The 21,082-nt window shown below is 45.9% G+C and overlaps 1 protein-coding gene across 2 annotated transcripts in view; it reads right to left on the minus strand.

The window, feature by feature from the left end:
- SPATA13 (spermatogenesis associated 13) overlaps nt 1–4,582 on the minus strand; it is a 97,236-nt gene extending 92,654 nt beyond the window's left edge. For both annotated transcript variants that reach the window (XM_081004064.1, XM_081004060.1), the window contains exon 1: nt 4,431–4,582. In XM_081004064.1, the coding sequence (XP_080860190.1) occupies nt 4,431–4,445 (15 nt within the window). In that variant the 5' untranslated portion in view covers nt 4,446–4,582. The remainder of the gene's footprint in view (nt 1–4,430) is intronic.
- Nucleotides 4,583–21,082: the final 16,500 nt, after the last annotated feature.

Genomic DNA, 21,082 nt, shown 5'->3' on the forward strand with positions numbered 1-21,082 from the left:
TACATAAATTTACAGCAATTGCGGTATTTGTAAGTTGGGCACTGCTGCTTTGCTGCTCTCCCAGCTATTGCGGTGGTAGCAACTTTTAGTCTGAGCAACATAGACGTGCAATTTCAAGAGTATGCTACATTTTCTCTAATTCTTCTGTTTCTTTCAAATTTTCTATTTTGTTATATATTTTTAAAAAATACTGCAAATCTCCAGATCTTAATGCGAGTTATTTTATTCTCATCATACCCTGATCTAAAAAGCAGCATATATCTTACAAAGACAAACTCATTAAAACAGTTCTGCTTTCTTAAGCGCTATATTTCATTAGTAGGAAACTTCAGACTTGTTTTACAAATATCTCTTGATGTTTGCATGAAAGGAAACATCTAACCTACAGACTGAGTAAAATATAATTTATAGGAAGCCTGGGGCACTTTGATGGGATGACTCTCCCCACTGGAAGAATTATTAGTGCGAGATAACCTTGTTTGCTCTAGATCTGTTGAAACGTACATTTATGGCAATGAAGTCAGTTCAGATGGAGGCAGGGCCTGATCCTCAAAGAGTGGTATAAATAATCTCCAGTCTTTGCCACACATCTGGCTGTACTCACCAACGGAGCAAAACTGAGTAGGAAGCCACTTCACACTGCACAAAAAAGAAAAACACTGTTTCCTTAGGGCAGAACCACACATTTAAATATGGTTCTATGACTTTCCCCAAAGAATCACGGGAATGGTAGTTTCCCCTCACAGTGCTACAATTCCCAGCACCCGTAACAAACTCCAGTTCCCAGAATACTTTGGGGGGGAAAGTCCTGTGTTTTAAATGTGCATTGGATGTGCCTCAAATGTATCCAGTGGATCTTTGGAGTCCCATCCTGCAGAACAAGTTCTAAACTGCCACAAAAAAATAATTTGAAACAACTATTTTGTAAGACAAAACATTTCATTTTCCTCTGTGGGTTGCTTTAAAAAAGCTGTGTGGGTAGCTGCTAAAGCAATGTATTGGGGCCCAAGTTAACTTTATCTTTATCAGCAAACATTACATACAGTATCGTGTACATGGTACATAATCTGTGATTAAATCACATTCTGGTACAGAATTCCCCTCCCTATGTAAAACTGGCTGTAACAGTATCAGCTAGAAAGTAAATATACCAACCCGAAGGCTAAATAATGCACTATATTTGGAAAGAGCATTGCCCTCAGTAGCATTTTTGCTTCAGTGTATGAATAACTAGGAATTCTGAAGTATTCCCAGGACCATGTACAGAACCCTCAGATAAACTCCTTGGTCCCATCTACATGGGGTGATTAATTTTTTTATTGAGTTTTGAAGGGGTTGGTTACAGGAGGGGGAGCTTGCCTGTTGTTGTTGTTTTGAGAGCTGCTTTCTTTGTGTCTATTTTATTGGGAGTGGGGAGTATGGGTATTCTGAGCACCACAGGTTTTTCTTCCATAAAATTGATATTTTGTAGTGCCTGTGACTGTATCTTAGAAATCCATGTGTTCCTCAAAATGGTTGAGGACCCCTGTTGTATTTAAAACAAACACAAAACATAAACACACCCATAAAATACAGTGGTACCTCGTGTTAAGTACTTAATTCGTTCCGGAGGTCCGTACTTAACCTGAAACTGTTCTTAACCTGAAGCACCACTTTAGCTAATGGGGCCTCCTGCAGTTGCCGCGCCACCGGAGCATGATTTCTGTTCTCATCCTGAAGCAAAGCTCTTAACCTGAAGCACTATTTCTGGGTTAGTGGAGTCTGTAACCTGAAGCGTATGTAACCAAGGGACCACTGTAATGTTAAAGCACAACATTCCCTTCTGAAAAATAAATCACAGCTTCCTGCTACCCAATTGCCTATCTAGCTCAGCTCATGAAAAAACAGAAAAAAAACTGTCCCCTGAGACTCCTCTGGCTTGGCAATGAAAGCACATGCCTCAAGGGGAAGTAACAGAGAGCAGGATTTTGGTGGAGGGGATTGTAGGGTTGTAAGCTGGGGAAGGAATAGTGACCCCTGCAGTTGCTTCTCCTCTCCAAATTACACCCTGACACTCCGGGATCAAATCAGCAGCTGGGATAGATTTTGTAATTCCAGGACTGTTCCTGGAAAATAGGGACACTTGGAGGATATGCTCACTCTGCCTAATGGTAGGACTGGCTCCAGCACAACATTAAAATTGAGAGGAATAAAACCAGTAAAAATAAGTAAAAAATACAATAATTTGAATTTCCTGAACAAATAAAGAGAGTTTAACAAGGTGCCAAAATGAATACAGTGTTGACACCAATGACGCTGTAGATCTTCCATAATTCCTCCAACCCCAGAACACAACCTGAAAGTTATCCATTTTGACAAAGCTTCTACCCACACCACACGAGATAGATGCAGAAGGAGTGATGAAAGAAACAGTCACCGTGCCCTTTGCTCTGAGGAAATTTTTTTTTTAAGGGAACAGGCTAACAAAGTCTTTGCCCCTGGTGAGAATTCAGATAATTTTAGTACAGAAGAGCCTATTATATTATTCTATAGCATACTTGACATAATCAATTCATTCCTGCCTACTGCTTATTTCAGTAAAGGGCTTTATTGAATAGTGGCATACTGGGTGTTGTGAATAGAAAATTTGTTTTTTAAGATCCTCACCGCTAAAACAGGCACAGAGAAAGATCAAACATGGGAACAGAGGAATTAATGCGCCAGCGCTCTGAGGGAGAATCTAGTAGGCCCCTTTCATCCCACAAAAGACAGCACTTCCCACTTTGTACTTCAAATGCGGAATGACCTTCATGGCTTTCTTTCTTTTTCTTTCTGGAATCCTTCTAGTGAGAGAAGTACTCCTCATCTTGGTAGATCTTATCTATACACACTCATTTCAATCACTGTCACCCATACCTTCAGATGCCAAATGCCATGCGCCAATCCCTCTATATCAAAAACCTTGTGCCTCTCGCAAGTTCCTTAGGCCTGCTTATCCTTTGCAATAAAATACACTTTGTCAATGACAAGTTTAATAAAGTATGTAATTTCAAGGCAATTTACATTAATTCAAGGTAATTAAACAAACTACAAAATGGCTTAATTGAAGGTAAAGATCAATTCATTGTGTTCAATAAGCATTTCCAATAGCGGCTGGTATGGTGGAACAATGCCATGGAGCTATACTCCCCACACTAGCTTCGCTGCACCTTTGGTGGCGCTGAGGTGGGGCTGCATGGACATATTAGCGGAAGCGCAGCCCTGACCTTGCCACTGCCCTGCCTCATCCACGTGCTATCTAGGTGAGCAGTGGTGACACTGGCATTGGGAGGGTTGCTCCACAGTGATGCCTCACCACATCAATCCCTACTGCTTATTTCTAGGGAAGCTCACATGAAAGAAGGAGGCTTTCTTTCAAAGCCAAAGTAGTATAATCAGCTCAAAGTACTCTTGAATGAACCAGATTTCTTATATCCATTTTAATATGGCTTCTGGCTGGGGTTTAGGATGGAAGCTGCTTCAGATTGCAGTCCAACGCCCTGATTATGCTGGGCTGTGGGGTTGTGTGTTGGACTGAGTGGAGGCTATCCTCTACTCACTTCTACTGGTCTCCTGCCAGCTCAAACTTCCTCCTTCTGCTTGCCAAATGAGTGGGTGGGTGAAAGGTCCATTGATACCATCCATCCTTGTATCCTTCTGGAGTATTTGCAGAGACTGAATATGGGTGGGTAGGAGGCACCTTAATTTTCCAGTGCTTCTGCTCCTGTTTCACAGGACACCTCCATAATGTAGTACTGGGAAACTGCTCCTCCACATGGGAACTTTCATATGGGTGTGTTATTTCTTATCACATGGAGAGACTAGGTAGATTCTCTAGGTGATGACTATGCAGCACATTGCATTTGATCCCATGGTTGATCTTGCTCTTCAAAAGGAAAGTTTCCATGCCAGTAGCTGTTGCTGCCAGCCAAAAGAGAATGTCATGGAAACTTTGGCATAGAAACTACCTAGCAAAGATAAAAGTCAGTTCCACCCATACACATTATAGCAGCGCCATGAAGAAGTCATCACACAAATGCCGTTTCTCAGCTTCCCAAGCCTAACTGAGGAAATGTGAGAGCAGGGGCAACGGATCTCTTTTCTCAATGCAATAACTTCACACAACCATACCATACCTGCTGCACAATGTAAGCACTTCAAGGAGTTCCACTAAATTACTGAGCTTCAGGGCTTGTTGATATTTTCCACTTGAGAAAGCAGGCTTGATATAGCAAAGTCAGACCACTTTATTGCCGGAAAATGTAGTTCAGCTTTCCAATGAGGCGTGTCAACTGCAGGTTCAGTTCAGGCTTATGAACTGAAAGAAAGCTTATGGCTTGAAGTATGTTATGTTTAGCATTCTATTAAATTCACCACTCCCATTTTTATTCTTATAAAATAACATGTCATACCTGGGGAAAATCCATGGGCTGTTACACCTCAGGCCATTCAGTTCCATCCTTCCTTGATTTCCCTGTCTACCTCCTTTGTATCCTCTCTTCCCAGATCCTACGCACTTCTTCCTCCCACAGTACTTCCTCTATAGTACTAAGAACAGATAAGCTCACTCAGCAGGGATGCAATTATGATGTCACCTGTAAATCATCAATGAACCCTGCTGGCAGTGATGTGCCTATGGCATCCTTGGTCACCATTGTAAGTTAATATTGAGCATTCACTCTGTCATCTCCTCTGCTTTTGGACTGGAAGCTGCATTATACTGGCCTATCCAACTCAGTATTGATTCCTTCCAGCTTTACCTGAAGATGTCAGAGAGGGAAACTAGGAACTTCTGCATGCAAAACTTACTGCTCTAGGTCTGAGCCACACCCCTTCCCACATGTTCAGCAGTTGACAACTGCAGCACTGACTTGCATGTCTGAATCAGCCAACACAGATCAAACTCTGCAAAGATAACATGCAGATTATTTCAAGTACAGCACTCTTCTGTTGAATTTGTCCACACAGGGAGATGCAAAACACCAAATATGAACTTGATGTATACACCTGTTAGAACTGACCCTAAAGCTCCATTTTTGCTGGATTCTAGGGGTAGTGAAGGTAGAACTCCAATTAGTGCTGGATTTACGCATAAACTAAATAAACTACAGTTTTTAGGGCATCAGATTACGCAAGGCCTCTAAAGAATATTTTTTTAATGTTACGTTTTAGTTAGATTTAGTTTTTAGTTGCATCCTCACTTATTTGCACATATAAAACTTTATTGTTTCTATTTTCATTGTCCTTTATGTTAGATTAATACACTTTTTTGTATTTCTTATGGGCCTCTTAAACTTGACATAGTTTAGAGCCTCAACATGTCTTAACTTGGCCTGGCTCTGGTGCATATCCATCTCCTATATATGACAAGCACTACAGTTTTGAAAATATTAGTCCGCTGCTGCATTTATGAAGGGGAGAGGCAGGCCAGAGGCTTGTGTAGTGGGGACAATACATGCTTTTAGGGCAGACGTTTCCAGGTATTTCCAGCTAAAAGGGACTCCAGTAGTAAGATTGGGCTTTGCAATGCATTTCTACATGCAAGCCAGAAGTATCTCCTCCCCTTGCATGCTATTCTGGAGGTTCTCCTGACCTCCCAGAAGCAGTTTGGGTGAGACATGATTCCTCCACCCTCACTGCAACTCTTTGACCTACCGGTAGGTCATAAAGTACTAAATAGGCAACCAGCTTGAAGTTTTGTTGAGCAATACAGACAAACCCATGTGCACATTCACCAGTGTAACCTGGGCTGTAGGGAAAGCAGCTAATCACACACGCATGCACACAGTAGATGTAGCCCAAGAGATACTGTTAAATATTCTGATTTTGATTAAAGAATCTGGCAATTTGCAAAAGGCACCTAGGAAACACAGCACAGTTTTGCAACTCAGAATAATCCACATGCCCCCAGGTAGGTTTTTCAAAACCTTTTAAAAAAGGCTGGCTCAAACACAGCAGTGAAAAGCCCAAAATGGAAATGTATTTGCACTTCATTTAAATTTGAAAAAAAAGGCAATTATATTCCTTCCGCTGTGTGTCAGATTGTTAAGAATCTCGCTGTTCTGCTTTGGAAGGAAGCCTACAAAAAAGAATGTTATTGACATTAATCCACATTTAATGAAGTAGCATGATGGTTATATAACCATTGCCGGTTTCATAAAGGTTCCAATTTAGAAGCACACAGAACTTTATGATCATGTTCTGCTCCATCTTAATAGATGATATCAGTGGCAAGTGACAACTACTGCAAACAACTAGGCACTGCTATTTTTGTCTGTGCTACAACTGTAGCTAGATACACAAAGCTGTGAGAATTCAGCCCTTTCAAGTTCTCCCTATTAAAAAGCAAGCTCCTTTTACACTGGGGGATTGTGCCTGCCAGATCCCAGGTACTCTGGGTCTACCATACAACAATGTGAATCGGTTACAGAAGTTTGGGGGATACACAACAGCAAGAATTGGTGTCTGAATGGTGCAGCAAGACTTTTAAAAGTCTTGTGTCTAGTGCCATTTGGACTCTCGTTTCAAGGAGCGAAACATCTAGGGCCAATGCTGATTTCAGGAAGGGATTGACAACTGTAATCTCTTTCCAAAACCTACTATTGCCCTTGGTCATCCCCTCCCCAACATAAAAGAGAATTTTGGCTCTGCTAATGCCTTGGACAAGAAACTTGGTAAGCCTGTGGAAAAGACATAGAGATTTCTTCTTTCAGAAGAGGCAAGTATAGTCATAGCTGTCAACTTCCCCCTTTTTTAATTCCGAATAGGATTCCTCGCAAGAAAAGGGAAAAGTTGACAGCTATGAGTATAGTTCTGTCCAGCAGTAGCACATCTCCTTCCCATTACTACAGGCAAGTTACTAATCTTGTCTAAGTGTAGAGGGATGGTAGAGATCATTGGCAGACAACATATTTACATGCTTATCCTCCCAAGTTCAGTCCCTAGTTTCTTCACCTACAAGGAGCTGAGACAGGAGGGTAGGAGGAGAGAAGGTATCTGAACCATGGGTTGTAGATGGATTGGAAATCCCTGGAAAAGAGGGAAGATGGCCTGCATTAATCATGATGCTGAAGGATGCAGATATAACATGAATGCACAGCTAAAGTGGATAATAAATAAAGTGGAATTTTGCACCATAAGAAGAGCCATTTTGTGTCAAACCAAAAGCCTCTCTAGTCCAGCACTCTGTTCCTACAGTGGTCAACCAGATGCCTCTGGAAAGCTCACAAGCAGAACATGTTCTCCAGGTACTGGTATACAGACACATGATGTTGGCATTCAGAAGTATCCTGGAGGTAGCATACAGTCATCATCGTGACCAATAGCCATTGATAGCCTTATCCTCCATGAATTTGTCTAATTTCCTTTTAAAGCCATCCAAGTCAGTAACCATCACTACAGTTTGTGGTCACAAATTCCATAGTGTTTACCCATTGTGAAGAAGAGCTTTCTTTTGTCTCTCCTGTACTTTCTTTTCTCAGCTTCCTTGAGTGGCCCTGGGCTCTAGTGTTGGAAGAGGGAGAAAATATTCTCTCCCACAGACCACCAGAAAGGGGAAAAGGAAGGTGGCATGAAATGTGGGGGCCCCAGGTCTACCTTAACTCTCTTAACCAGGGGTCAACAAACTTTTTCAGCAGGGTCCAGTCCACTGTCCCTCAGACCTTGTGGGGGGCCGGACTATATTTTTGAAATATACTCAGAGTCGCAAAGTGATTTCATGCTCTTTATTCAGCTCATAGTGGTGAGGAGGAATGAATAAATGTCCCCTCACAGTATCTGCTTTATATACATTATTTACACAATGGGCTGCACATGATTGGCTAATTCTGGAATTCTACTGTAAGCCAATCAGGTTGTGGATTCACTTCTATCTGGAGCAGGATTGGGTGGTTCCTGCCAACCAATCATACTGCTGCATTGTTCTAGGACCAATCAGACTGCTGCATTCTGAATCCTATTGTTCTAGGACCAATCAGACTGCTGCCTTTTGGATCCTATTGTTCTAGGACCAATCAGACTGCTACAGTTTGGATCCTATTCAACTCAGTACATAACACCCCTCCCCTCTAAGTTCCAGTCCTGCCCGGGAGGTCGCATTCATAGTCCTCAAGGTATGCCGGCGGCCTACGTGTGCGTTGTGGCCTGGGGTGTTCCCTGGTCCGGGCTCCGGGTTCTGGCTCGTGTTCCAAGGATGCTGGCTGTGATGCGGCTGTTTGGTCTGGTGCAACCGGCTCGCTCAGTCGTGGTTCTGGTTCCGGTGTCCTTTCGGCCTCACGGGTCCTCTCTGTATTTACTGATTCTGCCTCTCCTGCTGGCCCCTCCTGCTCTATGGGCCTCACTGCCCCGCTGTTCCCTTGGGACTCCTCTGACCTGTCCTCCTCCTGGTTTTCTCCCGGGAATCGTCGCCGTATCTGGTCGCAGTGGCGGCGCCAGCATTGCCCCCCATCCGTTAGCACCTCGTACGACACGGGGCCAGTGACCCTGGTGATTGTGGCGGGTACCCATGCTGGGCCTGCCCCAAAATTCTTTGCGTACACTGGGTCCTGGGCCTCGAAGGTCCGGGGGTTCCTGCCTTCCCCCACCACTACCTCATCCTGAGCTCTATCGGGGTGAAGGCGGTCCAATCTGATTGCAAGGCGCCGACCCATTAGCAGTTCAGCGGGGCTCCGGCCAGTCGTTGAGCTGGGGGTGCTGTGCTGTGCTAGAAGGAATGTGGCAAGGCGGTACTCCCAGTCCCCTTGCGTCATGCGGCGAAGGGTGTCCTTGGTGGTCCGCACCATGCGTTCTGCTTGGCCATTGGTGGCAGGGTGGAACGGCGCCGAACGGATGTGGCGGATGGCGTTCTGCGCTGTGAAGGTTTGGAATTCTCCTGACGTAAATGCAGTCCCGTTGTCTGAGACGAGAGTGTCAGGGAGCCCGTGGGTTGCAAACAGCCTGCGTAGTACCCGGATGGCTGCGGACGTGGAAGTGGACGGTACCAGTGCGACTTCCAGCCATTTGGTGTAGGAGTCCACCACTATGAAGAATGTTTTCCCCTGAAAGGGGCCAGCGAAATCCACGTGCAGGCGTGACCATGGTGCTCGGGCGGACTCCCAGGACTGGACTGGGGCCCTTGGGGGATCTGGGCGGGATTCTTGGCAGGCCTGGCAGTGTTTGACCCAGGCCTCTATCTCTCCATCGATCCCCGGCCACCACACATAACTCCTGGCAAGGGCCTTCATTCTTACTACCCCTGGATGTGTCTCGTGTAGGGCTGTGAGGACCCTTTTGCAGAGGGGCTGGGGAACAACGACTCTGCTTCCCCATAACAGGCACCCCTTGTGGGCCGACAGTTCATGTTTGCGGGTTGTGTAGCCGGCAAATTCTGGCCCGGGGCTGCTGCTGGGCCATCCCCTCCACACCCAGTCCAGGACCCGGGAGATGACCCTATCTTTCTTGGAATGGTGTGCAACTTCTTGTGCCTGAATGGGGCGGTCGGGAAGCAGCTCCAGGCTCATAACCTCTTGTGCAGGTGCTGGGTCAGGGCCTGTTTCCGGTAGTGGTAGCCTGCTGAGGGCGTCCGCATGGCCCATCGCCTTCCCAGGTCGGTGAATCAGTGCATACTGGTAGCTGGCAAGGAAAATTGACCACCTGAGGACGCGAGGAGACAGCACTTGGGGGGTCTGCTTTTCGGGGGCAAACAAGCCAAGCAACGGCTTGTGGTCAGTCACCACGGTGAAGGGCCGCCCGTACAAGAAATCATGGAATTTTTTTACTCCCTTTACGATTGCCAGACCCTCCTTGTCGATTTGCGAGTAGTTCCGCTCGGTTGTGTTGAGTGTCTGGGAAAAGTACGCCACCGGTACCTCTCTTCCATCCGGGAGTTGGTGCCCCAGGACAGCTCCAATGCCATAGGGTGAGGCGTCGCATGCTAGCACCACCGGCAGCCTCTCGTCGAAGTGTGCCAAGACCGAGTTTGAGACAAGCAAGTCCTTGACTGCCTGGAATGCGGCCTCCTGGCGCTGGCCCCACACCCAAGGGGCCCGCTTGTCCAGGAGTCTGTGTAGGGGCTCCGCTACCGCCGCCTTGTGGGGAAGGAAGGAATGGTAAAAGTTCAATAGTCCCAAGAAGGCCTGAAGTTCAGTCTTGCTCTTGGGCGCTGGGGCATCACAAATGGCCCGTACCTTGTCCCCAGTCGGGTGGACCCCTTCTGCGTCCACCATAAATCCCAGAAAGTCCACCTGAGGCACTCCTAGTAGACATTTTTCCCGCTTCACCTTGAGACCCGCCGTCTGGAAACGGTGCAGAACGGTGCGGAGGCGGTCCTCAAACTCCTCTGGTGTGGGGCCGGCAATCAACACATCATCGAAGAAGGGGGTGACGCCAGGAATCCCTTTAAGGAGAGAGTCCATTATATTCTGGAATATGCCTGGTGCCACGCTGACACCGAATTGCAGCCGCTTTACCCTGAACGCTCCTCTGTGCGTCACAATCGTCTGTGCCTCTGCTGTGGCCTCATCTACTGGCAGCTGTTGATATGCTTGGGCCAAGTCCAGCTTGCCAAAAATTTTCGACCCAGCCAGGGTGGCAAGGACATGGCTGACCACTGGCACTGGGTATGCGTGGGCCGTGAGGGCCTTGTTTATGGTACATTTGTAGTCTGCGCAGATGCGGACCGAACCATTAGGCTTGACGGGTGTGACGATTGGGGTTTCCCAGGGAGCATTAGGCACCGGCTCCAGCACTCCTTGCTCTACGAGTCGGTCCAATTCCTCGTCTATACGGGGTTTCAAGGCGAACGGGACCCGGCGGGCCTTGAGCCTGACCGGTCGTACTGCGGGGTCAAGCTGTAGCGCAATGGGGGGGCCCGTATACTGTCCCAATTTCCCATCGAAAACCCCTGGAAATTCCTTGCATATGGCGTCCACGTCCACTTGTAAGCTAGTGTGGTTCACCCCGGTGACAGCTAGCCCCAGTGGTCCAAACCATGCCAATCCCAGTAAGCTAATGTAGGGGCCCTTGACCACAAGCAAGTCCAGTTGCCGCGTCCGCCCTCGGTATTGCACCCTGAAGGTCCCCACCCCCATTGTGGGGACCTTACGTTTCTGGAAGTCCCGGAGGGTGAATGGGGCCGGCCTGAGTTTGGGACCCCCAGTGGGACACAGTTTCCTTAAGGTCCTTGCCGAGATTATGGATAGAGTTGAACCCGTGTCAAGCTCCATGCGGCATGGGGCCCCCTCTATCTGTACCTCTACATAAATTTTCTCTACGTTGGGGTGGGGCAACTGGTATACCTGGAAGTCCGTGAGCTCCGTCGAGTTGCCTTGGTGCGTTGGGCCCCGGGACCTGGGGCTCTTGGATTGGTCATCTGATGCCTGGTGTCGGGTGGGCCGAGCCCGACACACCCGGGCGATGTGTCCCGATTTTCTGCACTGCCTGCACTCTGCGTTGCGGAAACGGCAGGTCCTCCTCTCGTGACTCTCCCCGCAGCTTGCGCAGTTCCCTCCTTCTCGTCGAGGCAGCTGTGGTCTGTGCGCTGCTTGAGTGCGCTGCTGTACTCGGTGCACCTCCTCCCTGTCGGATCCTGAGTCGTCGGTGAGGTCTTCATGGTGGACCCTCGGTTGGGATGGCAGGCTCGGCCGTGCCTCTTGGGTCGACCTCTCGGCAGCTTCTGTTGCCAGGGCCTCCTCCAGAGCGACCTGGAACGTTAGGTCCTTCTTAGCGTAGAGGTGTCGTTGCAGCTTCTCATCCTTCAGGCCACCGACGAGGCGGTCACGAAGCATGTTCTCCAGCTCTGAGAAGTTGCAGAACCGGGCGGCTTGGCGGAGAGAGGTCACAAACCCAGTTATGGTTTCCCCAGGGGCTTGCCGCTTTGCGTAGAAGGCATTTCGACGAGCCACCACTGAGGGCTGTGGCGAAAAGTGCCCCTTCAGCTGTTCCATTATTGTTTTGTATGGAACAGTAGCGACGTCTTCAGGCGCAAGGAGAGCCCGGGCGATTTCAAACGTCTCCTCTCCGCAGACGCTGAAGAATATCGCCCTCTTCTTGGCGTCTTCTTCGTCGGTGACCCCTTTGGCTTCTAGGAGGAAGGTGAAACGGGAGGCGTACGCTTCCCAGTCTCCAGATGCTGGGTTGAATGGCGAGAAGCTGCTGTTGGCTGCCATTCTGAGTTCCTTGTGCCCCGGAGCTGAAGCCTGGATACACGGTGCGAGGCAGCGGTGCGGCAGTTGGCGGTGCTGCGGTGCTGTGTGTGGCAGTCAGCTCAGCGGGATCCCATCCTCGTCGCCAGTGAAATATACTCAGAGTCGCAAAGTGATTTCATGCTCTTTATTCAGCTCATAGTGGTGAGGAGGAATGAATAAATGTCCCCTCACAGTATCTGCTTTATATACATTATTTACACAATGGGCTGCACATGATTGGCTAATTCTGGAATTCTACTGTAAGCCAATCAGGTTGTGGATTCACTTCTATCTGGAGCAGGATTGGGTGGTTCCTGCCAACCAATCATACTGCTGCATTGTTCTAGGACCAATCAGACTGCTGCATTCTGAATCCTATTGTTCTAGGACCAATCAGACTGCTGCCTTTTGGATCCTATTGTTCTAGGACCAATCAGACTGCTACAGTTTGGATCCTATTCAACTCAGTACATAACAATTTTGAAAAAATATAATAAAAAATGAACGAATTGCTATGCCCCACAAATAACCCAGAGATGCACTTTAAATAAAAGGGCACATTCTACTCATGTAAAAACATGCTGATTCCCGGACCGTCTGCGGGCCGGATTTAGAAGGCGATCAGGCCGGATCCGGCCCCTGGGCCTTAGTTTGCTCTTAACAATGAGATCAGCTGCATTACATTTGTACTACCCTTTGGTAGAACAGCAAGAAAAGGACAGCAATACAATTATAAGAGTTTTAAAAGTTTAATGTGGTGCCTCTGGAGAATTTGCACAGGTAAGTGCACTTGACGGTGTAATGAGTACAATTAAAGGATGGGGTGGGAGTGGAGGAAGCTATTACAATGGGGCTGTTATGTGGACAGCAGTCAATTCATCAGCTATCACTCAGTTTCCTTGGCAAGCCATTTGAGGTGAGTGACTCATTCCAGCAATGCATTCAAGAGACAACCGAAAACTCTTTACAAATGAAAATATGCAGCCCCATGGCAGCTTGTTATTATTTCCACACAGGCGGATCATGCTTCCAAAACTGTCTTTTTTAAAAATGCACATAAAAAAAGCAGAATTAGGCATGTTGGGCCATAGGAAAAAAAACCCAACAACTCCCAAATCCACAGCTAAGCGATACCTACACTTTTTTTTTAAAGAATAATTTTTTATTAACCGACCAATCACATCAAATCAAATCAAATTACATAAATTCCAAATTACACAGCCGAATTTTAAATTTTTGTTGGGGATACCCATATTTCAAGTTCTGAAGGGGATCCAATCAACTTCTTGCTTCTTACTGCTGTTTTAATGTCCACAAATCTAACCTTATGATGTTCACAGTACTATCCAGTCCTTTCTTCTTGTTTTTCCACATCTCTTGTTGTTATTTTCATATATTTTTCCTTTCTCTTTGTGACCTCTGATAGTCTCCACAAGCTGGTTAGACAGTTTGTAATCCTGCGTGGATATTATTATTTTTTATCCAGCAGCCATATCCAGACGTTTTCCATGTAACATCACTTCCATACATCAAAACAGTCTTAGCGTCATTAATCTTCACCAATCTGCCTCCTTTCTCAAAATCTCTGAGGAGATTCTCCAGGAATGCAGTCTGAAAACAAGTCCGTTCCTTCTCTCGGCTATAAATCCTTTGGCAAGATGGCGACTCCGAATTAATTGCTGCGCCATTCCCAAAAGCTCTTATTGCTTCTCGGTCTCCATAAAGCATACTTTTGGTTAAAGTTTATCTCCACACAGACCTTAATCATCCTGCTTGGGTCAGTTCAACCGACGATTCTAATGAGGAGGGGTTCTTGTAAATCACATAGAAGGAAAGTAAAAAAGGTCCCCCCCCCCCATTCAGTCCCGTTGTCAACATACCCAGCCTTTGGTGTATCTTCATCGTAAAATATTCCTGTTTCTCCAACCCGTCGTCTTCTTTCGCAGAGGTCACTTAAATTAGCAGACTTCACTCCCCTTCTTCACTTGAAATATATGCATTTGCTTCTTTTGTAATTAATTATTCCAAATTGCTGCAGCTAGTGCGCGATCAGAGACAGCGTCCAGGAGAGCCGAGGTCCACACGGGGGCATTCTGCCTAGGGCCCTCACCCCCTTCTTTCGAATTAGGGGGTGATTTATGGGCACAGCAGGCAAGGGCAGTGTTCCCCATTTCCTTGGGGCAACAAGGGAGGCTGCCTACTCCAATAACAGCCTCTTAATTACCCCGTATGGGTCAGAGAGATGGTATTGTCAGCCATCTTCCAATGCGCCCCCTAGTCGCCCCCTGCGATACCTACACTTTTATTAGGAGGAACAACCAAAATGTCACAACAGTGTGGCATGATTTCAAGGTAAGGAAACATCAGGAAAACGGGATAAAGTGCCATCTGAATGCAGCAATGGAGTATATGAGAATTTACATGTAGATTAAAGCAAGCCAAGTCTCTCCTTTCCTTTCCCCTTGACCTTTCTTATTATTTTCTACATATTCAGCAAGGCAGGATAGATTTCTTCCATCACCTCCAGCATCAGGTCCAAGGTGAGAACTGGGTATAATGAAATTTTCCAGACTGTTTTCTGACCATTTCCTATTCTATTCAAGTGAGCAGTTAACATGTTTGCATTACATTTATCATTGAAGCCTGCATTTATTTCAATGGAGCCCTGTCATGAAAGCTGACATTCAGAGCTCCCGTTATTTCCAGTGAGCATTCAGATACGGTTCCATTGTTTCCAATGGGAATTATTGTAATGTGTTTTAGTATGTGTGGGTTTCTGAACAACATGTCTTAGAGAGGGCAGTGTGAAAAGAGTAGGTGGGTGGGCTTCAGTTTATTGAGAAAGGACACAGGATGGGTCAGAGGAGCAAAGGAACCAGGTGATGCATGTACACCAGGGATAAAGTGTAAAGGGACCCCTGACCATTAGGTCCAGTTGTGACCGACTCTGGGGTTGCAGCGCTCATCTCGCTTTATTGGCCAAGGGAGCCGGTGTACAGCTTCTAGGTCATGTGGCCAGCATGACTAAGCCGCTTCTGGCGAACCAGAGCAGCGCACGGAAACGCTGTTTACCTTCCTGCTGGAGCGGTACCTATTTATCTACTTGCACTTTGACATGCTTTCGAATTGCTAGGTTGGCAGGAGCAGGGACCGAGCTACGGGAGCTCACCCCGTCGCAGGGATTCGAACCGCCGACCTTCTGATCGGCAAGCCCTAGGCTCTGTGGTTTAACCCACAACGCCACCCGTGTCCCTGTACATCAGGGATACACTGCAACATTTTGTTGCAGAGCCCTGCTTCTTAAACATTGTTCCTTGTTTCCTTTGAAGTTGGTTTAATAACCTTGCTTGGGCTGAGGTTGGTAACCATAGTTTCCAAGTTTGCATGAAACAATAAATCAATGCATAATTATCCAAGCCGGGCCAATGATTTACCAGAGCCAGGCACCAGAAAACAGGGACCATCCCTGGTAAATAGGGGTGGTTAGAGCATATGAGATATAATCTGTGATATATGCTCCAACTGCCTATTTACCAGGACATAGATACCTTCAGTGCATTTTTTAAAAAAGCAACAAAACCGGGCCAGTACTGACACATTCCTACCAGGTTTAAGGCAAATATTGCTCCGCAAGATTAAAACTTAATACCTTTCAAATACCCAGCAAATCCCACAAAATCCATTGCTAGGCATAACAAGCATACTTTTGAGTCATTTCATAAATTATTTCCCCCCCCTTAACCTGCTGTGAATTAAAGGACCCTATACAACCAGAACGTATACAACAGTGTATAAAACTCTTAAAAGCCAGGTAGATGTGTATACAATTCCCGCCTCTATCCTATTTCGAATATGCACTCTGCAAAAAAAAAGCTTCAGTTGCCAAGACATAATGTAGGTGGGCTGCATTATCTCTCCTACCAAGGGAGGATAATTAACAAAGCGATGAAGAATGAACTATGAAAACTTTCTTTGGAACGCCTGTTAAAAGAGACTTTGTCAGAATAGGGGAAGGTGTTTTCATTTGGGCTCACTCAAAGACTATCAAGGGCAAGAATTTTAATGGGATAAAAAGCCAGCAAGGAAAAAGCTTTGGAGAGGGAAATGAAGATAAACCTTGTAATATCTTGGGTAAGAACCCAAGAGTCTGAATGTTTATTGAAAGTCTATTCCTAGTTTTCTGAGTGGTTGGGGGTTTAGACTCTTTTTAATATTGTATCTGAAATTGTTGTAACCTGCCCTGGGAACTTGAGTTGAAAGGCAGGTGAAATTATTATTATTATTATTATTATTATTATTATTATTAAACCTCTGCCATAGTCCAAAGGACAAGACGAACTCCATCACGGTTAAGTGACTGTAACAGTTCCATTATGCTAGTTGCTGGTACACCACTGACAGAACACAATTAATTCTCTCCAGTGCAACATTCTGTGTCCTGGTTTGCAGTCTGTTATTTGGAAACTAATAAAAACTGAAAGCTCAAAATAAGAGATTCTATTCTCTGAGACACTTAAATGTTTCAAATTAAGTTATCTCCCCCGCCACAAGTTCCCACACCATTCTTCAGCAGTTTCCTGAGCAATTAACTGTGGGATGTTTTGGGATGTGTTTGAAACAACATGGACACAGATTCCAAACTTAATCTGCCTCAGGTACCAAAGCTAACAAACATCGTTTGTATAAGAGGGAAGGTTTGTTTGTTTGTCTTTCAAACTGCTGAGCATGTTCTAAAGGGACTTTCAACAAAGCACAGCAACCTATATAAAGCAGAGTTTCTCAAATCTGACCACCAGGGATTTTTTTTTTTTTTAAAAAATACTTCTGAGGACATTTCATGTCTTCCAAACTTTAGAAGATGAAAATAGGATGTGTGCAACACCTTTATTCTTACACCCTTCCCCTCCATTATTTTTATTTATTTATTTATTTATTTATTTATTACATGTCTATGCTACCTTTATCTTCCAAGGATCTCAAGGTGGTGCAGATGGTTCTCCTCCCGATTTCATCCTCACAACAACCCTGTAAGGTAGGTTTAGGCTAATTATGCATTACTGCAGCCTCCTCTTTAATTATTGAGTGGACTTTCCTTCCTTGGAGGTTTTTAAGCATTGGTTGGAGGGCCATCTGTCATGGATGCTTTAGGTGAGATGCCTACATTACAGGGGGTGGACAAGATGACCCTGGGGTCCCTTCCAACTCTAAGATTCTATGATTCTATGAGTTGCCAGTTCATTTCCAGACCCAATTCAAGTTGCTCACATTGGTATTTAAAGCCCTGAATGACTTAGGCCCCAAATATCTCAAAAGCTACCTCCTTCCCTGCAGATTCTCTTAGACAGGGGCGAAACTGGGCTTTATTTCACCCAGATCAAAGACCCAGTTTGGCACACACACACCCCCCCCACACATTTGCGTACACACACACACACACACACACACACAGGATGGGAACCTCAATGGTGCCCCTCTGGAGGCTTCACCCGGGACAAAAATCCTGGCCAGCCCTCCCCCATAGCTATGGCTCCGTCTTGGTTGCTAGGATTGGGAGAGAAGCCCCAGTTTCTACACAACTATTTAGCCTGCAAGAATCTAGAGAGTTTACCTGAATTAGCTGTCACACAGAACATAAGAAGAGCTTGCTGGATCAGGCCAATGGATCCTTGTTCCCACAACCAGATGCCTATGGGAAGCCCACAAAAAGGATCTGAGTCCAACAGCAACTGGAATTCAGAGGCATATTGCCTCCAGTAGTGGAGGTAGATACATAGCCATTGTGGCTAGTAGCCACTGATAATCTCCATAAGCACCACAAATGCTGTCATTTCCATCAGGATGTTCTTACGTAATCACGCTGCTATATCTAAAAACCAGGTGAACTTTTCCAAGCACTTTTTTTAAGGTGGGGGGTAGAGTGTGTGAATGAGACAGTGAGTGAGAGACAGAGAGTCCGTGTCTGTGGCCCCATGTGAAGAAGGCAGTCAGATAGCTGAATTGCATTTTTTTGAAAACTAGAAAACAGCCTGTTTTCACTCCCCTCAATGAATGAGTGTTGTTTGTCACAGTGTTAAAAGGTCAACACAGCCAATAAATATCCCTGAGTGCTACCACTATGTCCCTTTGTGATCATGAGGGACAATTTAGAAAATGCATGAATAGCTGGAGAGTTCTCTCAGGGTCAATGGAAGATGTTGTCTAGGGAAGAAAACCAAAAGGAATTGCACTGAATAAATCCCATGTATATTGAACCCTGAGGAACACTTTGCAAGCACCCTGCCTGTCCATGGTGCTTGCATCGATTTCTATGGTAGAAAGCAAATGGACTGTAACCCAAACACTCTTGTGGAAGGGGCATAACATATCCCCCCATCCCTGATGCTGTGAGTACTGGTGTCCATTGAAGTGTCAGGTCCTGCCCCCCCAGCCCCACTTCCGATCTTATTCTTGTTGGCAAACCCTTCACTCACCTGCCTCACAAGTCAATGACGCTCATTGTCTTCTAGGAAAGACAATTGCCATAAGCCACAGATATATTAATCTGCCATACTTTCATCTATGAAATGTCAAACATATGGTAGCTGGTGATTGTATTTACTCAATGCATAAATTCATTTGTGGCATTTAAAATAAAAATACAGCACCCACTGCAATGTCATATCTACTGCATAATTTTATATTCTCCCCAGAACACGTTTCCAAATAAACACCTGTGGTACTTTAACGCCGCTGCCCCCCACTGTTCGACAGTACGGTGCAGAAACCAGGCCTGTTTCAAAAATCTAATCCCAATCTGTTTTCCTTCCTGGGCAGAGGGAAAAAGAAAGGCACTTCTTCAAGCAACAGCCAATAAAACCTTCTGGCTTTAGAAACACTGTACCAATGTCACAAATGTGGGAGCGTATTTGTTCATACCAGCACGAACTGGCTCTGTGGCAGTCCAGCCATCACGAAACAGTTGGAACAGACAAGCTGGCTGGGATCTTAATTGAGGCTCTGAACTCCTCCAGCCACCAACACCCCAATGCACCAGATTACTTAACCCAGTTATAGTGTAAACAGAGGAGACAGAAGTGCATGAGGGATTAGGCTCCAGTGAGCTTTTAGCCACAACGCAGCAACCCTGCCCCTTCAGTAAATGTTTGGATGGCTCCAGAATTTCAAAGCAGTGGACAATGCAGGCCACTGGGGCAGAGAGGACGTCTCTTTGATGCTGTGCTAACAGGGTAGCCTTGATGCCGCTCAATCTAATCCATTTTGATTAATGCCACCAAATGAGTTTTCCTGACATCTGTGATTCCCCACCCAAACCCCATGGGAGGGGGATGATTGAGGAGGCCGGGTTATGATCCCATCACAGCAAACACCTCCAAGACTGCTACAGCAAAGAGTTAATAGCTTCCCCAAACAAATAAGATGGGACCCCCTTACACTTCCCCCCTTCCTTAATTAACTCCTCCCTGGGTTGCTTCTGGTCCCATTTGCACCCCTCTGTTCCAAAACAAAAGAAGTGCTCTCTGTCTGGTTTGGGCTTACGTAACCATGCTCCTCCGTGCAAGGCAGGTCACAGCTTTCTCACACTGGCTGAGAGTATTTGGAGAATGATTGATCTGAACATAAAAAAACAACAAACCACCATGCCTTTTGGTCCATTTTGCAAGTAAGTGGCCACTCGGACAGGCAGTGGCTAGGAAAAGTCTGAACATAGGAAACACAGGAACACAGGAAACTGCCTTATACCGATTCAAACCATTGATGCATCTAGCTCAGAACTGCTGACATTAACTGGTAGTCGCTCTCCAGTCAGCCCTATCTGGAGATACCACGGATTGAACCTGGAATCCTCTGCAGGCTGTACTCTGAGCTACGACCCTTCTGGGTTCCCCAAAATGTTAGGCAGAGCTCCTTCCATGGATGGGATCCTTCAGGGGTTAAACTTGCACCTTCAGCATGCATCCATGCAAAGCATATTCTCTGGCACTGAACTAACCCTAACACATACTGGAGCTTAGTTCAGTCACTGGTGAGACAACAGGATGAGTTATAGACATTGATGTGTTTGCCTATGTTTCAGTTGCTAGAGCACATGTTATATTTACAACATGAATGCCACCCAAACGGGCATTATGCATATTTTGTAAAAATATTTGTTTGGTTGGTTTATTATTCCATTTATATCCCTCCGTTTATATTCCACTGATATCCTGCCATATGTTGCCCTCCCCCTCTTATCCTGTGAGCTAGGTCACACCTAAAGACAGGAGGAATTGGCCCAAGGTTACCTGGTGAGCTTCACTGCTGCATGGGCAATTGAACCCTCATCTCCCAAGCAAAGGTTCAGCCAGCTGCATCTACCAGCACTGCCACAGGAGCAAACAGGTAGCTTTTACTATTACCCCTGCTGTCTGTGGAGTCCAATCCACCAGTTCCACTAGTGCTAAGTACTTAAAGGCCTTGGGGCATTGGCTCATGGCAATATTTGCTTAAACACTGCAGATGCTAATTTCGATGTATAGATGTCTCAGAGCAATTTTAAGAGAGTGGGTGGCTGACTTCTCCCCAGAAATCTGTTTTGCGATATGCCCAGCTGCACTGAAAAGACCCGATGTGTGGGTCCTGCTAACAAAGTCCATGACCTCTTGGCCTGACAGGAACCAGAATTCCCCCCCCCCCCCAAATGCTTTTTATTGAATTTTCTTTAAGGAACCAGAATTTTTGAAATCTACGTTTGGCAACCTTATACAGGAACAGTTGTGGAGACAGAAGAGGATGGGATATAAAATGTAAAGAGATGGAGTATGGGGAGAATTGAACCACAACTCAGTGATGGAACAAATGCTCTGCATGCAGAACTCCCCCAATGTAATCTTTGGTACTCCAAGTTTAACGGAACCCATAGAATC

The sequence above is a fragment of the Podarcis pityusensis genome (assembly GCF_964106645.2).
Source record: "Podarcis pityusensis genome assembly, chromosome: 4".
NCBI classification, from domain to species: domain Eukaryota; kingdom Metazoa; phylum Chordata; class Lepidosauria; order Squamata; family Lacertidae; genus Podarcis; species Podarcis pityusensis.